Source organism: Limulus polyphemus, unplaced genomic scaffold, assembly GCF_000517525.1.
Source record: "Limulus polyphemus unplaced genomic scaffold, Limulus_polyphemus-2.1.2 Scaffold24, whole genome shotgun sequence".
Taxonomy (NCBI): Eukaryota; Metazoa; Arthropoda; class Merostomata; order Xiphosura; family Limulidae; genus Limulus; species Limulus polyphemus.
In genome coordinates, this window is record NW_013665634.1 from 378,102 (window position 1) to 397,985 (window position 19,884).

The window sequence follows — 19,884 nt, forward strand, 5'->3', positions numbered from 1 at the left end:
GTCCAAATACAAGAAGCCTTAAATGAATCAGTTAGTTACATGAAAACGTATTGAAATGCTATGATAAATACATTCTGTGAACACCAGGCCGAAAACACATTAGAACGTTAAGTGGAGTGTTAGTGTGCAATCCAACCATACTAGTTTGTGTTTTGTCTCGCAGAATATTAACAAATTTTATTTTTATACTGCGCCTTCACCGTGGCTGTTTTGTATGGATTTTATAGACCTGAAGAACAATAAGTTAAAATTCTGTACTGAGATAAAAAAAAAATTGATAATGCACCGTGCATGTTAGTAGCCTCGGAGATAAAAAAAATCTCCCCAACATGCCTGCTTTTAAAATATTGAACATGTTTGCTGTTAGCCTTGGCAACTCTTATTATTTTCAGGGAAAGTCTCATTGGGCATTCTCATCCGTGTGCATCTTTGTAGGGGGAGGGGAGGATTTTCATTTTTTTTTGTCTCCAGTGGTTAAGCAGCAAGTTTCTGGACTTAAAACGCTGAAGATGTTGTTGTTTATTATTAAGCACAAAGCTACACAAAGAGGTATCTGTGTTCTGCACACCACGAGTATCGAAACCCGGTTTCTGGCGGTATAATTCCGCAGACATGTCGCTATGCCACTGTGGGGCAGCTTATAACTCCAAAAATCGGGTTTCGATACCCGTAGTGGGCATAACACAGATATCCTTTTGTATAGCTTTGTGCTTAATAATAAAGAAACAAACAAACTATTTTTTGTTAAACACAAAGATGCACAATGGATTATCTATGCTATGACCATCGCAGGTTTCGATATCCGATTTTATGCGTTCAGATTTACCGCTGAACCACCGAAAGCGGAATCTACAGCATTAGTGTTTACAATATGTTTTAGAGATATGACTGATTTTAGTTGTTGTTGGTCGTCTGTATAATATTTCATACATATCGACTTATGCGTTTCAGAAAGTTCCTACACGCTTGTCTCTTAGAATTTAGAACGTAATATCGGTTTCTGAAGTCGTAAAATAAATTAGTCCTAAAATAGCTGCTTCGTTTTGATTGTTTTCGTGCTTTATGTGAAAATAATATAGTGTGGTGAATCAAAGGTAACATTTTTTACAGTCACAAACACAAAAGATATGAACAGGGAAAAGCTAAACTTTTTTTTTCAAGATATCTAGACGACAACTATAAACTATCAAAGCGACTAGTTACGGTCATCTGAAGGAGAACTCAAGCTCTTTTGATGTCTTATTTAAAATATTAATGGTAAATCAAGTTATTAAGCGTCTAATTAAAGCTATCTAAATGATTAATTCAAACTCCTAGTGATTGCTTAAAGCTCTCCAGGTAGCTTCTTCAAACTATTTGGGTTACTATTTCAAGCTATCTTGACGACTACTTTCAAACTATTCAGGCAATTATTTTAAACTATACGAGTAACTACTTCAATATATCCAGGCGACTATTCCAAGATATTCGGGCAATTACTTCAAGCTGTTTGGGCGGAAATAGAACATATCCTAGCGAATAGTTTAAGTTATCTTGGCAACCATTTTAAGCTATTCAAGCAATTCTTATAAGTCTAAAACTTAAACGATTATTTGCCCACTGCGTGAATATATTTTATTAAAATTTAGGAGCAGTAAATTGTACAAAATAAATATATGAGAATTACAAAATTGGGATCTATGTATCTATATCATATATTAGTGATTTCTTTATAGTCGTTTTTAAGTATTATGTATCTTTCCGCGAATGATTATTACCGGAAACATTCTTATAAGTGAAATGAAAACTACGTTTGTGCATATGAAAGAAAGTACTATAATTCTAACAAGATGAAATATCCTTCCACGAATTACTAATAATTAAAAACTTACTCATATGACAACTTTCAGCATCGTTCCATGACCTATAAAACAGTTACAGAAAACACTGGGGAAGTTGTAGTAGTTTTTAACACATACAGGTCATTAGCGACGTTACGTGCATAATGTGTGTTAACTTCAGGCATGGCTATAAATTTTGAGCAAACCACGAGAGATTTTGTTGAAATGTGTATAAAAGTAGTTAAACTCAACTTTTAGCTCTTATTTTAAAAAAATGGCATTTCAACAATAAAGAGAACAAACAAGTGAGCTTATTATTGATTAAATTTTTTAAGCGTCAAGTCTGAAGGCTTATAACGCTAAAACTCGGGTTTCGATACCCGTGGTGGGCACAGTACAGATAGCCCATTGTGATTTAACAACAAACAAATAGACAAATATTAAGTTTTTTGTATTCCAAATGTGAAACATTTTCATTATTTGGATGACGTTTTATAATCTATTGAAAAAGGTAGACCTGAGGATGATTGAACCCCCCCAAACAACAACAACAACAACAAACAAACAGGAAAAACAACTAAAAAATCCGGATCTTTTGCAGATAAGGGACCTATAGCTTCACGTGTACAAAGGTTCAATTCTATGGAAAATTCTCAAACATTTCGGATCACATGATATATTTTACAGAGGGTTAATCGTACTTTATATAAACGATTTGTTTATGCATATCCTGTGGTGTGTTATTGCAGACGTGAGCCGTGGCGCTACGAGCGACACGTTGAACATTTATCTATTTAATGTTTATTTGTTGTTGAACACAAAACTACATGACGAGGTTTTGGTTTTATAAGCTTTCAGATTTATCGTTGGGCCACTAGAGACGCTTTTTAATTCCTGGTGAATTCCCGATCATTCAACAGGATAATGTTATAACCTTTCCACATAAGGATATTCGTATATAAAGATTGTTAACCCTATCGCGACGGGCATCATTTACTGCGCATGTCACGAGGTTTTGCTGAGGTACATTAAATATTTTATTAACCTACTTTTTGTTTATGTTATACCAATTAATATAGCATAAAATCTTAGTTAATAATCCATATTTTAATAGTATATAAGTTTTAAGTTCTTAGTTTTATAAGGCAATATTTTAAAACATTCTGAATTTCTCCTAGTATGACACATGCAATACATGTTCTCTAGGCATCTTCTCTTCTCTATTTTATCCACACCAGCTCCAAAAAGTACGAAATTAAACTTAAATTACTCATCATAAAATCGTCATCGCTCCCACAAATAATAACTTTATAGCCTTCAATTTTCTTTGGTTACAGGGCTATCAAATAGAAAATCAGACCCCTGTTGCCACACTCATCTATCGCATTCTCTCTTTCAGGGTTTGTCCAAAAAGTTCTCTCTTATGTTTAATTCAACATTATCTATAACCACTGGAAAGCCAAGGTTTTCATCTATCAAATGACGTATTGTATAACGTTGTTTTCTGAAATAAGAATTGTCAATTACACTGTTAGTATAAGTTTCGTCCCACGGGAAAAATAATGACTAGCTTGGACGAATTTGTAACGGCTTCTGTTGCATAGTTAGTAAGCCAGAACACTTTTGAGAATTAAGAGAAATTGTCTACTTTTTGCATGTTATTATTCTATGTTCTTTGGTGCATTATCTAATTAAATAAAAATTATTTGGTGTATAAAAAATAGGGTTAAGTGTCATTAACAATCGACAGCAAGAACAAATAAATTAGTGTAAGTACTTTAATTATTGTTTTTCATGTTTATTCATTATTTATCATTATCAAAGTAACTAAAATGTAAAAATAGGGATCTCTTTAGGTTAGTTAAGGCAAGATTAGGTAAAATAAATAATAATAATATAATAACAAAATTTCACGAGGCACGCACGCGAGCAGATCGTGGGTAACGTAGTTGGATATTATAACGTGACATCCACGTTCCCCAAGTGATTTAGAACTTGTAATGAAGCGAATAGTAGTTAGACAAGGTTCAAAGGGCAATGGCAAAATAAAATTTAATAAAAATAGATGTATTTTGTTATGAGTTTAAAACTACTTAGGATAAAGGAATGTAGTTTCATGTTACAATTTGAAGTCATTCTAGAAAGAAAAAAGGGGTAATTTAGACAAATTTAGATTTTTTTTGGTGGTTACGAGGTCGGTAAAATTGACCAACGTTGTTACTGCTAGCAAGGATTTAAAGGTGGCGAAACTCGCTAGACAAACTTTCATAAGTTTCAAGCTGCACCTCAAACCAAAGTTCACAGCTATAATGTTAAAATTCGGGTTTCGATACTCGCAATGGGCAGAACACATTCCATTGTGTAGCTTTGCGCTTAATAAAAACCAAACAAAAACAGTTTGTTTGTTTTAGCGCAAAATTACATAATAGGCCACCTACACTTTGTTCACCACGGAGAATCAAACCCCGGATTTATCGTTGAAAGTTAGTACTATACCAGTGGACTACAGGTTTGGTAGCATACTACCTTTAATTCAGCCTCAACATGCTTTGCCAGTCTTTTATATGAATAATAGGGACTGATACAGTGCAAGTAACATTTTTAAAGATAATTAAGTAGCAAGAAGGTTTCTATTACACGAGATCACTACGTACTATACTGTACATTAACTTGATGCGTTTATGCAGAACACTAGTGAAAAACTTAGATGGATAGTGGATGATTTATGAATATTAATATTAAGAAGCCAGTAAATATCTCCAAAAATTGCCAAGAAGGATTTGATGTTAATTGATTTTTCTTTTCTATGGTAAGGTTTTTGAGTCAATTTCATATTCCACACCACAAGATTTGCATGTTCGAACCGTTTCTCTGATGTAAACTCTGCAAAAAATAAATCACGTGGTTGATAATTATTATTCTGGATGAAGATCTCATTTATATTGCGTTTAACCATTATTATTATTCTGAATGAAGATTTCATTGATAATGAGTTTAACCATTATGAGTCAACGCGAAAAATCAGTTTTAGAATGATTTATGTAACATATAATGAATTTACAATTTTCACTTTAGTAAACAGGGATTAACATAAACCAGAAAAATATTTTTTTCAAAGTTTGTTATCAGGCAATAGTATCAGAAACGTGATCTTATGATTGAGCTACTTTGAAACATAACCTTGTCCAATAGAAAAAAGAATGAAATCAAAACGATTTAATTTCCATACACATTTGTTAAATCAACTAAGGCTTATCTCACAAGATTTTGAGAAAACAGATTATCATAAACTGGATTATTGATTTTGGCAGACTGTAATGGAATTCACTTTACATAATCTGCTCTCGTGCAGTAATACATCAGTACTATGATATACAACACATAGAATAAGAACATAGTCAACACCACTCTGAGTAACGAACAAAAAAAAACAGTCATAACCCTCACGATTGTCTAACACACAAAATATTTATACCTTTTATGTAATAATAATTTTCCATAATCCACTAACGCTATTACATAACATTGTAAGTCATAATAGTTTTGCAAGAAACATTAATACAGGATACTGTAATAACAGTAATACAAGAAGCAGCATAAGAGAACATTGTAATGACAGTTCTACAGGAAACAATATTACAGGAGAAATTAAGTTAACCAATTCTTTTTACTATCTACAAATGTTGTAAAGATTAACAGCTTTATAAGCACAAGCTAAGTAACGAAGAACAAACACAAACTAGTCGGAGTAATCATCATCATATTTTTGTAAATTTGTGTTTGTTCTTCGTTACTTAACTTATGCTTGTAAAGCTGTTAATTTTGACAACATTACAGGACACGGCGAGTAATAAAAATAACTAAAAAATAAAGATACTACACTATACTATAAGTATTAAAAATGCTACACGTCATAGTAGGCAATAACAATACAAAAGGACAATAATATTGCATAATGCCTTAATAATTATTAAACCAGACTACATAGTATTTTTCAAACTTAACTTTTATCATACTATTTATGTACACAACTTAATTTTTAAAAGTAAGGTTCTTACTATGGATTTTTTGTTACGAAGCTGTAACTACTCATATTGTTTCACATTTTTTTATTGAAAGTTTTCCCACAAACAGTTTTGCCTCTTATAAAATATATATAAAAGTATTATTTTATTGAACGCTGGAATACATTTTGATATCCCGGATGCTTTTAATCTGAAATGTTTAATATTTTTAAGCAAAGCTTATTTTAAGTGACGTATAAAACCTTTTTACAACTTTCAAGTTCATTGTTTTTCTTACATGACTTTGATCCCTCAATATGAAATATGTAAATTGCCATTTTTGAAAAAACAAAAGACGTTGAATTTTATTATAACACATGGCTCATTGTGTACATAGTTCATTGTTATAGGAATTGCTATGACTTTAAAACTAAAAGCTTTAAAAGCATCAAATAAACCTATTCTCCTGCATTTGCTTTTTATGAAGCTGTGGAAAATTTAATAAAAAAGCTCCATAAAGTTAGCGTTTTCTCTTTACTTTCTATGTAGTTTCAGTCTTTGCTAAATTAATTTAACATACAATCCACCTACAAAGGAACTTTAGAATTGTTTGATAATGTTTGCTTCAAATAAGGGGCTCTGAGTTTTCTTACTCGACCTACTGTTAAATTAGTGTTAGTGTTTCCACGAATTATGAGAAAAGCGAAAACATCTTAAGCATTAAAAAAATGATAAAACTATTTGTGGTGTATTTTTTAGCATTAATACTTATATTTTCAAATGAGTTTAAAGAAGTTTGTGTTGTACGGAAAATAAATATTTTCTACAATATATTACAGTTTTTATCATTTCACTTGCGGAAGTTATATTTATATACTACAAGGGATTATCACTAATTTACATATAAAAGGAAACTGAAGATATTTGCCTGTCGAAAAAAAGAACGACTATAGATATATACGATTAATTAAAAAGTTTGCTGTTTCTCCCCCCCCAAAAAAAAACGTTTCGTTAATTCTTAGTGCATTTAGTTTGTTCAGGTAAAGTGCATTAAGTTATGTTTAAATCCTTTAAACTGTAAAGCTTTCTGAATTATATTTTCTGTCTCAGTTTTTTTGTTCTTAATTTATGTCTCACGGTAGGTTAGCTGTGGGTTTTCGGTTTTACAACGACTAAAGCCGAGGTTCGATTCCTCGCGGTAAACAGAGCGCAAAGAGTCCACTGTGCAGCTTTGCGCATAAAACAACCAACCAACCAGATTTATTTAATATATGTCTCCAGGTAGGTCAGAAGTAAGTTTACGGACTTACAATATGAAAATGTGGGGTTCGATTCCTTGCGGTAGACAGAGCGCAGGTAACTTTGCGCTAAAATATCAACAATAACACATAAATATATATCTATAAAGTATGCAAAGGTAGATGGCACTACAAAGCTGCTATGCACGTGAAAACGTATTTTTTGAAAGTTATTCTATGGTATTCAGATACACTGATATCCGACAGGTTACCAAAAGTTTCCGTAAAAACGCTGGTTCAGAAAAGGTTAGATAGAGAATAAATTTAACAAGAACAGCAAAGAAAAAACGGACAAACACAAATGAACATGTAAAACAGAACTCTATTCGCAAATGTGTTTATTACCAACTGCCCAGCTTCTATTTCCTGTTGTGACTTTAACTGGCTGCTAGGGTAAAGATGTTTTGCAGAAACTTCTGTACAGAAGGACCGAAAAAATAATGTTATACTGACACTTTCAATTCATACAAAGAGAATCTAGTGCGGTATCCCATAATCCATAGATTACCTTCATCAAAGACTATTCCAAATGGCATATTCAAGGGAGAGAGCTTCAACTCATACCATCTTGGACAAGTTTTTATACCACCCTTTGAGATGGATTTGCTCAGCCCAAGGAAGAGGACACAAACAAAAGTCCCAATTAGAATACACGTTTATGAGATAGCAGTTGTATTACGTAACTTTGACCTAAGTAAAAGGTTAGTACATGTTTACGACCTTTCGATATCCATTTAACAATAGTGTCATAACTACAGGAAGAACAACTGCACGAAAATTCAGAAAAAAACACACACACCTGAATATGCTATGTCAAATTATGTTCTAGTTACGGAAGAGTGAAATTAACAGTTATATGAACTGTGGCACGTGTTTATAGTAAATTTACAAAAACAAACAAAAAGGATTTAGCAAAATATACAACATGTAGGTAATTACATATATACGTATATCATATGATGTTATGAATGAATTTACATAAATTCAATGTTAGATTTCCCCGAAAAAACCCATATGCCAGAAAGCATTTTAATGAATGTATTATGAACAAATTTAGAATTATGAAAAAACAACATATTTTCGTGTATTCTATTTTTCTGGAAATGCAGTCTAAACTTAAGATATTATTTGTTGAAAAATATTTAAGAACTTTTTTGGTGCCAATTTCAATAAGTGACAATGAAGTGAGTATGAGGTATTTTCATTAAAGTGTTAAGACACTAAAATCCAGGTTTCAATACCCGTGGTGAGAATAGCACAGATAAACATTGGTGAGTTTTGCGCTTAGTAACAACCGAAGAACAACAGTTGAAATTTGAAACATTATGGAACTAATCCGGTCTTTTATAACAACAAAAGAAAGTTTAACTGAAGTAAGGTTTTAATGTTAAAAATTTGAAAATAAAAAAGATGGGATAGTAAAGAAGGGGAAATATATTTTATAAGATTCAACTAATTCAGTTTTGAGTATATTTTAATGTATTTAATTTATATAAGGATTGTATTTCATATATATGTGTATTTTAAAACGTATTTAATTCATGTTATCTATTTTAGTTTGAAAAATTATCGCTAAAAGTTTTGTTATTGGTTCTATTTAAAGCTACATCATGAGGAAAGAACTTTGATGTCAAGAAACCGTCAGAATAGTAATATATTTGCATATATATATATGTGTGTGTGTGTGTGTGTGTGTTATTGTACAATTTCATTAAACTGAAATCTAATTTCATGTGCATATTTCATGAGAAAATGTATCAGTTTCGTCCGGTATTACTTTGAAATTACTCAACTTTCGTCCGACATTATTTTAAAATTACTCAACTTTCGTCCGGTATTACTTTAAAATTACTTATAGTTGAGAATTTGGGACTAAGTAGTTTATTACTTAATCTCGAAGTGTTCCATACATACAATATATTGAAAAACAACAACAAAGATTGAGAACGTATTATGTTCAACCTAACTTCGGGATGTCATTACCTTGATCCCCAATTTAAAGAATCCAAAACTAAGGATGGCTACGCCTGAATCCTAAGAGGGTCCCTTGAATAAGGTGTCGTTCATGTGAAAAATACCCAATATCAAAGATCAAATTTATTTCGTCCTTGTGAACATCAGTAAAAGTTATAGGCGCTCACGAACCATGCTGGCTTAGGTTTATTGACTTATATGTCAAGGTGTCACGGTAAGACAATTGTGTCTTATGAGTTGGAAATGATGTGCTAGACTTGGCTGAGGTTGTGTGAATGGAATACAAGTTACACAGGCTTACGGCGCCTGAGCTTCAATTCTTTCAAACTACGTACTCTAATAAACTACTGTAAGTGTAGTTACATCGTATTCATCTCAAGCATTTTAGTAATTATGAGTTCAAAGATAAAAACGGATGCAGAATAATTCACATGTACACATTAACGTGTATATCACTCAGTCGAAATATCTTAGTTATTTTGTATTGAAATCTAGCGGTAAAATAAATAGAGATGAAAGTTAGTTAAAGGAAGATTTCTGATGTTTTTTAGAAGGATACGGAAACGTAACAAGCATAACTGAGAACGTTATAATTCCTCTGTTATACATTATGTTATATACCGTATATAGTAACGCTTGTTTTATGTATTTTAGTGTTATAACTTTGGTTATTTATTTTGATAATATGTGGTTTTTGTATTTTATGATAACAATTGGATGATTATTTCAGTAGTAGTACTTGGGTTATTTATTTCGGTAGTAATATTTGGGTTATGTATTTTGATGATAGTACATGAGTTATATATTTACATTGCGACGCATGTATTCCCTATTTTGGCAGTAGTACTGGAGTTGCATATTTTTGGCACACATTTTGTTATATATTTCGATGAACTTCTTGGAAAACCTGCACTAGTTAAATAATATTATGACAAATACATCTTATTTTGTTTGTTTTTAAATAAATAACCATGATTTTTGTTTAAATGACTTTTATGAATAATGTAGATTGACTGTTAGTACTGATGTATCAAATCTAGTACTGGTAATACGTATAAATTTGTTTTAAACACATACATGACGTATTGAACACCGTGACTTTATTATAATACAAGGATAATTAGCGAATCCGCTTACAGAAGGACGACATTTACATATTTATAAGCTATTTAAATAAATGAATATATATTGACAAATGGTGCTCAGGAGTTGCTCTTCGGAAGAAAAAAACAAAATATTATACCATATGATTCTGACTTAGGCTCTTGAAAATTGTGAAGTAGAAAGGGCATAGTTTTTCAATGTTGTATACTAACGTTTTAGGCTATATCTTAGTCCAATGATGCATTAACAAAAACTATTACTAAATCTACTTCCGGAGGGTCCCCGAAAGTGTTCTGTTTCAAGAGTATATAAAACCCAAATTAAGAGTAACAAATATTCTTATTTCTTGCTTTTCAAATTCATATGCCATGCTGTGTTGAAACCTACAGAGACTATAATTCTTCTCGTGATTCATGGCATGCGCACGATTTACTGACTTCATAAAAGTACAAATTGCAACGTTAAGCGTCTCTTATGTGACGTTATTTTAGTGTCTACTGACTGACTGATAGACAACAGATTACTGCATAGTGATGGGAGTGGTTAAAACAGGTGACCCCTCCAAGCGGCCTTCGGCCCTCTTTCGTGAAAATTACAAAATTACATAATTTGATTCAGCATCAAAAACATGAAAAAGTGCAACGTTTGAATAAATTAAATATTAAAAACTGCAACGATTTACGTTATGTCCCCATAAGCATGTAGTAGGTTGAAAACATAAAATATTGCAAAGTAAGCGAACAAAGAGACTTTAGCAAAAAATAAGTCAATCCAATCTAATACTTTACTTCTCCAAAGAAAATCCATTTAAGAAGTGACGGAAACAGTTTTGCAGAGAGTGAAGCGTCAAAATCTCGGTAAAAGTTTTCTTTTTTTTTACGAGCTGAAGACTCGTAATATGAAACACGTGAGAATAATGTGCACACAAATAAGTTACCTTATTTCTTCAGCCAGTAATGTTTCTGTCAGTTTTTCATCTGCGGAATTTCAAGAGAGTCTATAAGAATTGGCCCTAGTAATTATAGGACTCAGTGTGGATTCATTATTGTATTCTTACTTGGTGAGAATAGTAGGACTAGGTGACACAAATGTAAATTTTGACAGGTTAAGTGTGATCTTCAGCAAAGACTGTCTTATGTTTCTAACTTGGTGGTTGTTGGCCTTTGGAATGGGTTGCCTCCAGAAGTGGTGAATGGAGTATATTTAAAGGAGTTTAATAGAAACATCATACATATTTGAATGATAAGCGTCGGCTTTGAGGTTATTTTTTTTAACGTCTAGTTTATTAATGAATGCCTTGTTTCTTGCATCTTCTGTCTTTTTTGTTAGCAAATTTTGCGGCATGTATTGCATTGTCTTTCATTATAACTGAATGAATATAAACATGCTACAAGTTTGTCCGTTTAACTTTAAAACGCCCCCCCCCCCCAGTGACACAGCGGTATGTCTGCGGACATACAACGCTAAAAACCGGGTTTTGATACCCGTGGTGGCCAGAGCTTTGTATAGCTTTGTGTTTAATTACAAATAAGCAAACTTAAAAACGTCAGTTAGTAAATAGAGAATAAATTATGAACTATACATTTGGCTACTTTCTTAAAAAATTAATACCAATAGATGCTTTTCTAACCTTCAGGTGTAAGTTGTTCGATTTATTTTAGTTGATCACGCAGAGACAGTATTCTTAAATGATCTTTCTATGTTTTATCTAAAGATTAATTTGCTGTTGCTGTAAAACTAGGAAGAGAGGATGTGCCAAAACCGGTTGAAAATTTCTTGTTCCAGTTTTCTATACCAGCTTTAAGAGAATTTTATGTTTTAGACGAACTTAAGCCTGAAGTTATTTATATAAGTAGAATATGAGATTTTATACTCCAAAAAATAAATGTAACAACCACTCCTTTGTATCAATAGGTATGACGTTCTGCCATTTAAAAGGAATTATATGTAGCTATTGTTCACTTGACCACTTACATAAACGCACTGGGGGACGAGCGCGAATGCGAATGACCAAAGCGCAATATATATATATATGTTTTTGTTTTTGAACAATTGTGATATAAGGTAAAAGATTTGATTTTGTTATAGTTACAAAGTAAATATTTCAGGAAATTTCACTTTGCTGAGTTCAAACAATGCAACAGACGAACTTAATGGCATAAAAGAAACAGAACTGAAATTCATTGATTTTTTTTTGTTTGCAACGTGTGATTGCTTTAAGATAAGCGGCTTTTTTTTTGTAAGACCCTATCCTGTGGGACCGTATTACCCCACACCAATTAGGGGAATTTTGATCTTAGGTCTATATCGGAAACATATGTATACGTCATTGCCTCACACTAGAACTCGCCTTCTTTTGCTCTATTGTCCTTGATAATTCACAACTTATGCATAGAGAAGAGCCTTCCCTATCCCTGCCAAAGTATGATTTAAATGCAGTTGCTAGGACTAGTATTTATTTCAAATAGCAATTGTTATGAGTTAAATGGGAGCCATTTTACACCATCTTGGAGAGTCCATATCATCCAACCTTATTAGCAAAACGGTCCCTAATCACAATAAGTGTATTTTTCAGTATATAAAAAGTTCTATGTCTAATCTGTGTTTTAACTAGAAAGTATGTTTATAAAAAAAAGCGAATTTTAAAAGCTATTGGTTTTAATGGCATTCGTCGTAATTGGTTAAAACAGTTAATATGGTTGTCTTATACACATCTTCTCCTGCCACTTCAGTCAACTCATAAAAGGAAACTTTTACGATAAATGCTTAAGTTTTCTTACCTTCGACAAGTAAAACCCTTCAGCAGGTTTATTACAATATATCTCACTCCCATTAATGTCATTTCATTGCCAGCATTCAAACACATTGTACGTAGCACAACATTATTTAAAGCACAACTTAGGTTAACACTGAACCACTAAAAGCACACTGTGACTTAACGACTGTGTTCCCACCTATTTACATTTTTTCCACAAACCTACTATAATTATATGCTCTTTGCCAGCTTGAGCTTTGTGAGATCTTATTGGGTTTACAACTAAATCGTTAACAGCAAGAATATCCAACTAGTGAAACTATCCATTCTGATCTTTATAACAAAGACTGCAAGAAAGCCACATCTAATTACCTATATTCGTTAGTGGTTGGTTTTTAGGTCTGATCCAAGTAGATAGTTTGATCTAATTGGAAGTTTAATATGAATTCCATTTGTAAGAGTTCATACATTAGAAGATAATCCATGTAAAAGTGACGTGACACATGGAGACTTTTTTATCATTTTGCAACTGACAACAAATTATTTTCTTTCCTGCCAAGATGATATAACCACCAGAGGTGGAGGAAATGTTGGCTTAGGAGCTCAGTTCTTTAAAAATTGCGTTCTGGCGTTTTCAGTCTTAAGCTTGTAGTACATGTTAGGCCTAACATGTCTTCTACTCTAACACTCTATGGCAAGTTTTCTTACATCGGGCTATCTGCGGTGTCCACCGAGGGGAATCGAACGCCTGATTTTAGCGTTGTAAATCCGAAGACTTACCGCTATCCCACCGAGGAACCGGTAGGCTTGCAAAATAATCTTCATTCAGGCAGTTTCAGAAGAAGCTGACTTACAACACCTGACTTAATTATTGGTAATATACACTATTCTATCAGTGACACCTGACTTGATTATTGGTAATATACACTATTCTATCAGTGACGTCTGCCTTGATTATTGGTAATACACACTTCTGTATCAGTGACACCTGACTTGATTATCGGTAATATGCACTAGTCTATCAGTGACACCTGACTTGATTATTGGTAATATATCACTCTATCAGTGAACTATGTCAAACTTACTTATATATTTTTACGTCACGGTCGAAGATATTACTAACAGCAAGGGTATACAAGTGATGATTCAGTGCGTTCTAATTATTACATATTTTGTTTTTCTTGCCGTATGTTATACACAATTGACTTTATTAATTCAAAAATCACTTTAATTAGATTGTTTTTGGTCAGAAATAGCGTATTTTAGATTTTCCTTATTTTGCTCTCTAATAGCCTGGCTTGAACTAAATTTGAGCTTAATTTTAAGCAATATATTTAAGTTATTAAAAAGTTACTGGGAACTCGAGTGTATTCTAACAAACTGTGCTAGTTAATAATTATACTGATCTAATTATATACATTGATCCGGGGGAGTAGCTGGATTACAACGTGGGGTGGGTGGGAGTCTGTTTTCAAGACAGTGTGTACCATTTCGTCTGCACAAAGAATTTACACAATTCACTTGAAAGTCAAGTGTTTATTAAAAAATAGTGGACCTTTTAAACTTTCTAGAATATTATGATGTCGTTCTCCCACTACCTACCCCCCCTGGGTACGCCCCTACATTGATCAATTTTCTATGCTTTAGTAATACTCAAGCTCTTTTAATGAATTATGTTTAAACGTTTTATGATGGTTAGTACATGATATACACAATCTATAAAAGCTTTCTTAAAATTGCCTTACATGCAATCAAGCATAATTGATTAATTCTCTATAATAGTTTTACTATATAATGCATTCGTTTTGTGATCGTCGTTAGATAATTTTCAGGATTTAATAGATGCGAAAGGTTTTGCAGATAATCAAAAATGATTGAATACTAAATATTGAATTAAATACTGAAAATTAAATAAATTGTAGCAGTGTTAACTGAGAATAGGAAATTATTGTTATGTTGTTTCCTCTAACAAAGGCTAAATATTTTGTCGACTTGATAATCTTAGAAATAAACTCTTAAATTTACAAACTAATTATATATCATAAACAACTGGACTGTCGGTTAATTATTATTTAACAGAGTTCAAGTGAAGGTTACGGGTTCGAATCCCCGTTACACTGAATATGCTCGTCCTTTCAGCCGTGAGAGCGTTATAACGTGACGGTCAATCCCATTATTCGTTGGTAAAAGAGTAGCCCAAGAGTTGGCGGTGAGTGGTGATGACTAGCTGCCTTCCTTTTAATCTATAACTTCAAAAATAGGGACAATTAGCACAGAAGGCCCTCGAGTAGTTTGGGTGAAATTCAAAACAAACTAGTCCATTTATATTTGCCACTCAGAAGTTGTAGTTTTTAAACCGATAAAAAGCATGTTTTCTTTCAAAAAATGTAATTTTTCTTGTTTGGCGTATTTTAATATATTTTGTATTATTTTTAGTGTATAAATCTTTACCCTAATAAAAATTATAAATGTATTTTCTTCCAGAAAATTGTTTGCCGGTTTGGAAAATAACGTTGAAGAGCCTTAAAAGTTTTAATCGTTAGATCATCGATTTCAAGGCACAGGATTATACACTGGCCTTTACCGGCAAGAAACGAGACCTAAACCAAGCTAGTACCGTTTCATTTCGTCCGAACTACAGCAATTTACGCAGATGCCGCCCAGGAAGGGACTCCTTGCGCCACAGAACACTTTCCTTGATACAATCGCCACCCGTTTTGATGGAACCCGTAAGTCAAGCTTTGTTTTTTAAACATTACTCGATTCGTTTCCTGGTTGTCAGTTATTGGTATTTTCATGATTGCAGCGAAAGGGCAATAACCGGAACTAAATGCTTCCAATATACCTATATTCTGCAATAATCCTAACTTATTCTGAGTGAAAATGTCTGGAAAAGTTTTTATACTGGACTTTAAAAACGGCGCATTTCTCGTGTTTTTAAACAAAGTTTCAGTTTATTTGCTTCAATCTTCATTTAACAACAACAAAAAAACCAAAAAAAACACACACACACACACAAAAACACAAACACGTTGACTGTTTTATTTTTCTTGGTTTGTTCTTTTTAAGTTTCTAAAATGAAGCATAAATATGTAATAATGAAGAATAGCATTAATATAACAGTAACTGAGATTATAGTTGAAATTTACGAGGAACTTCAGAGGAAAAGTAAGAAACTTTTATAGGTGGAACTGAAATAATATAACATTAATAATATAACTGATCAAAACAATTCTAAGTAACAAACTGGCTGGAAAAAAATTAATAACAAACTGGCTGGAAAAATTTAATAACAAACTGGCTGGAAATACTGAATAGCAAACTGGATGGAAATATTGAATAAAAACTGGATTGAAATATTGAATAACAAACTGGCTGGAAATATTGGATAACAAACTGGCTGGAAATATTGAATAGCAAACTGGCTTGAAATACTGAATAAAAAATTGGCTTGAAATATTGAATAAAAAATTGGCTTGAAATATTGAATAAAAAATTGGCTTGAAATATTCAATACCGTAAATCAATAAACGGGAAAACTAAACGCCGTGGGCTACTCTTTTAACAACGAATAGTGGGATTGACCGTCACATTATAACGCCCCCACGGCTGAAAGGGCGAGCATGTTTGGTGTGACAGGGATTCGAATCCACGACCCTCAAATTGCGAGTCGAGTGCCTTAACCACCTGGCCATGCCGGGCACAGCTGATGAATCATTATAATTAATAAAGAGTTGGCGGTGGGTGGTGATGACTAGCTGCCTTCCCTCTAGTCTTACACTGCTAAATTAGTGACGGATAGCGCGGATAGCCCTCGTGTAGCTTTGCGCGAAATTCAAAAAACAAACAAAATCATCAGCTGCATAGAATAATTTAGACTTTAATCTCAGTAATACATAACACAATTATGTACCACACACCCGATTCCCAATAGCTTCGTAATATAGTAACTTTACACAGCTAGGCCAAAAAGAAAATATACATCTATAAGGAACAGAAAAATAAAACCAGGTTATAAAAAACGGAGTGGGAATTGTCTTCTGCCGGGTTTTTGATGGTTAATGGTTTCAATGAAACAGCAAACCAAAGAAATAATGGAAATAAAATACAGTGTGGGGTCATGAAAAAGACACCCCTAAAAGTGATAAGTATAATTTATTTCCTGAAGTTGGCATGCATTCTAATCCCCATAATGGAAATATACATTTAGAAACAGCATAATAGAATGTCTTGGCCAGTATATGTTGTTTTTTAACGAGAGAAAATATGATTTCCCAATTAATTCTAACCCCTCCTCTAACCAGTGTGTTGCTAAAATAATGTATGTATTTACATGTGTATATATATATATATATTCCGTTATGGGTTAATGGATAGTGACAAGAACTAACAATGGACAATTTTATTTCCTTTTTTTAGGCTCGAATCTCATCATACACATGTTGATTTTGGTTTTTATACTCATTGTTATATAGTGGTAGTTTAATTGCCTATATACATTTGATGTAAGTTATAGTATTAGTACTATTTGCTTAAATAGTGTGTGTGTATATATTTCATGAACATTAAACAATGGTTATGGCAATATCTAAGTTATATGTATACATATTTAATGTTTCTCAGTATCTGCTTCTTCATTTTTTTCGTCTATTTTCAGGTTTATTGAAAATGAGTGAAAGTTTTGAAATGTTCAAGTAATTACAGCTAATAAAATAAGACGGTTTCAATAGCTGAGTAATACTATGTATACCAGTTGTTGTGATAAAAGAGCTATTATAATATAGATTTTTATGTGTTTGTATTTTAAAAAGTCCGATTCCAAATCAATTTTTGATTCGAAACTGTCTAGAAAATGTGATTACGAAGTAATTTATTAGCATTAGAAAGCGAGAAGAAATAAAACGAATTACAAGACCGTAGAATTGTGATAAATGTTATGTTTTGAATTCTTACTTTACGCAGTACGTTCAAGGGAGAAAAGCAACCCACCCATCCACCCTCTCCCTCCCCGGAGTGAAATATTTATCTACGGCCCGGAATGATATATAAGTACGAATGGAATAAGTCAAATATAAAAGTAATTTATACGGATACAAGCGATAATACATGCTTTAATGCAACATAATAATGTTGTTCTCGACAGTAAGATAAGAGAGTTGAACATAAGCATCAATTTGCCCATTATCAGCTTGCAACTATTTTAACGTTAGCTTCTCTCAGCCAAAGTGTAAAGCTAGAGCCATCAAATTGCTACAGGAGGACCATGACAATCAATACGTCTCGTTTCTCGTAGCTTAAATCCTGATCTCAGCGACTAGCACAAAAAATAACAGCATTCAATATCTTAAAAACAACTTCACTGATAAGTGTTCTAAAAAAACACCGGTTCACAAAGAAATGCAGTGATTTATAAAGATCTCAGAACTAAACAGTTTTACTACTTGTTAATAAGATACGTGCAAAGTTATTAGAAGCTTATTACCAATATTTATGGACACACATCAGCTACCAATAAACCAAAGATAAGTGAATAGTCCTGGAATACATATAAAAAACAACAACAGAATATGAGGAAATACTTTGAAATAAAAAGCTTGATTATTTGTATGTCCATATCCTACTAATTGAAAATATTGAACTTGCCAGTTGGTAATATGTGAAAAAAACATTTTATAAATTATTCCACCGATGAATGAGAGCTCACATTTATATATCTTCTAAAGTATATTAATGTTAATATTGTAAAAGTACATTTATTTTTATGTGTCATAAACTCAAGCGTATGGAGTAAGTTAAGAAACAAAGAACAGGAGAAAAAGCATAACCGGAATACAGCGTGTATTCATATAAAGTGAAGTAACAGCGTAGCTTTGGTCAGACGAAGAAGTGATTTTTTTTTCCGTCTTGCGGATACAGAGTATAATTCAGGAATATGTTGTATTGAAGTTCAAGATTTCTCGCCAGCAAGATATTTAACTCAAAATCGTGTTCTAATTGATTGGATGTCGCGCTTGTTGAGTGTGGGTAATTTCTTATATAGCAATAATGTTTAATTACCGATTTCTAGGAAAGGACAGGGTCGAGCGTGGTCTTGTAGTTAGTGTGCCTGGCTCTGAGTCTAAAGATCCCAGGTTTGAGCCGTGACATACCGCTGGACACGCTACACACTTTCAATTGTAGGGACATTAAAAATGCAATAGTTAATTTCGCTATTCGTTTAATAGAGCCTTGTAGGCGGCAGGTGCTTCTGATTGGGTGTCCTCCAAGCAGCTCCAAGTTACGTATGGTTGTGCTTGAACTTTGGAGTTTCTGACTAAGCTCTTTCATGTGCCGCATGAGGCGCTGTTCAGGACGTAAGCACCTAATACCGAATGAATAATGAATACGGTGTTTGGTTCACCAAGAGACTCATTTTGATCGATTATTGGTCCAAACGTTCTATACAACATAAAAGGCCTGCAAACTTTTATTGCCTACACTTGGTTACTTAGATGCTTATCTACTAATTAATAACGTGGTTAATGTTAGAGATTTGTTGTGTCGACTTAAAGCTCTGATAAATGGAGCGTACAAATCTAGTAGTACAGACTTACATACTTAAAATTCAAGAGATATGACTAAATCTTTATGATACTGTCCAACACGATCTCAACATAGAACCTTAAAACGTTCGACTTTTGAGATACGATTACTAAATCAAATCAAACGAGATAATTAAGAAAAATTAAGTCATGACACGTTGATGTAAACAGGAACATTAATAGCACTAAAATGCTCTATTTGTTTATAGCAAATATTTAATCACCCTTTAGGAACTGTTGATGTCGATGCCTCCTGCAGGCTTAGAATGTTGATGTCGATGCCTCCTGCAGGCTTAGAATGTTGATGTCGATGCCTCCTGCAGGCTTAGAATGTTGATGTCGATGCCT

General features: G+C 32.8%; 1 protein-coding gene across 1 annotated transcript in view; it reads left to right on the plus strand.

The window, feature by feature from the left end:
• Positions 1–19,884, plus strand: part of LOC106458689 (potassium voltage-gated channel subfamily H member 8-like) — a 127,738-nt gene that overhangs the window by 15,816 nt on the left and 92,038 nt on the right. The window contains exons 2-3 of the mRNA XM_022385397.1: positions 8,726–8,771; positions 15,440–15,684. Of these exons, the coding sequence (XP_022241105.1) occupies positions 15,609–15,684 (76 nt within the window). The 5' untranslated portion in view covers positions 8,726–8,771; positions 15,440–15,608. The remainder of the gene's footprint in view (positions 1–8,725; positions 8,772–15,439; positions 15,685–19,884) is intronic.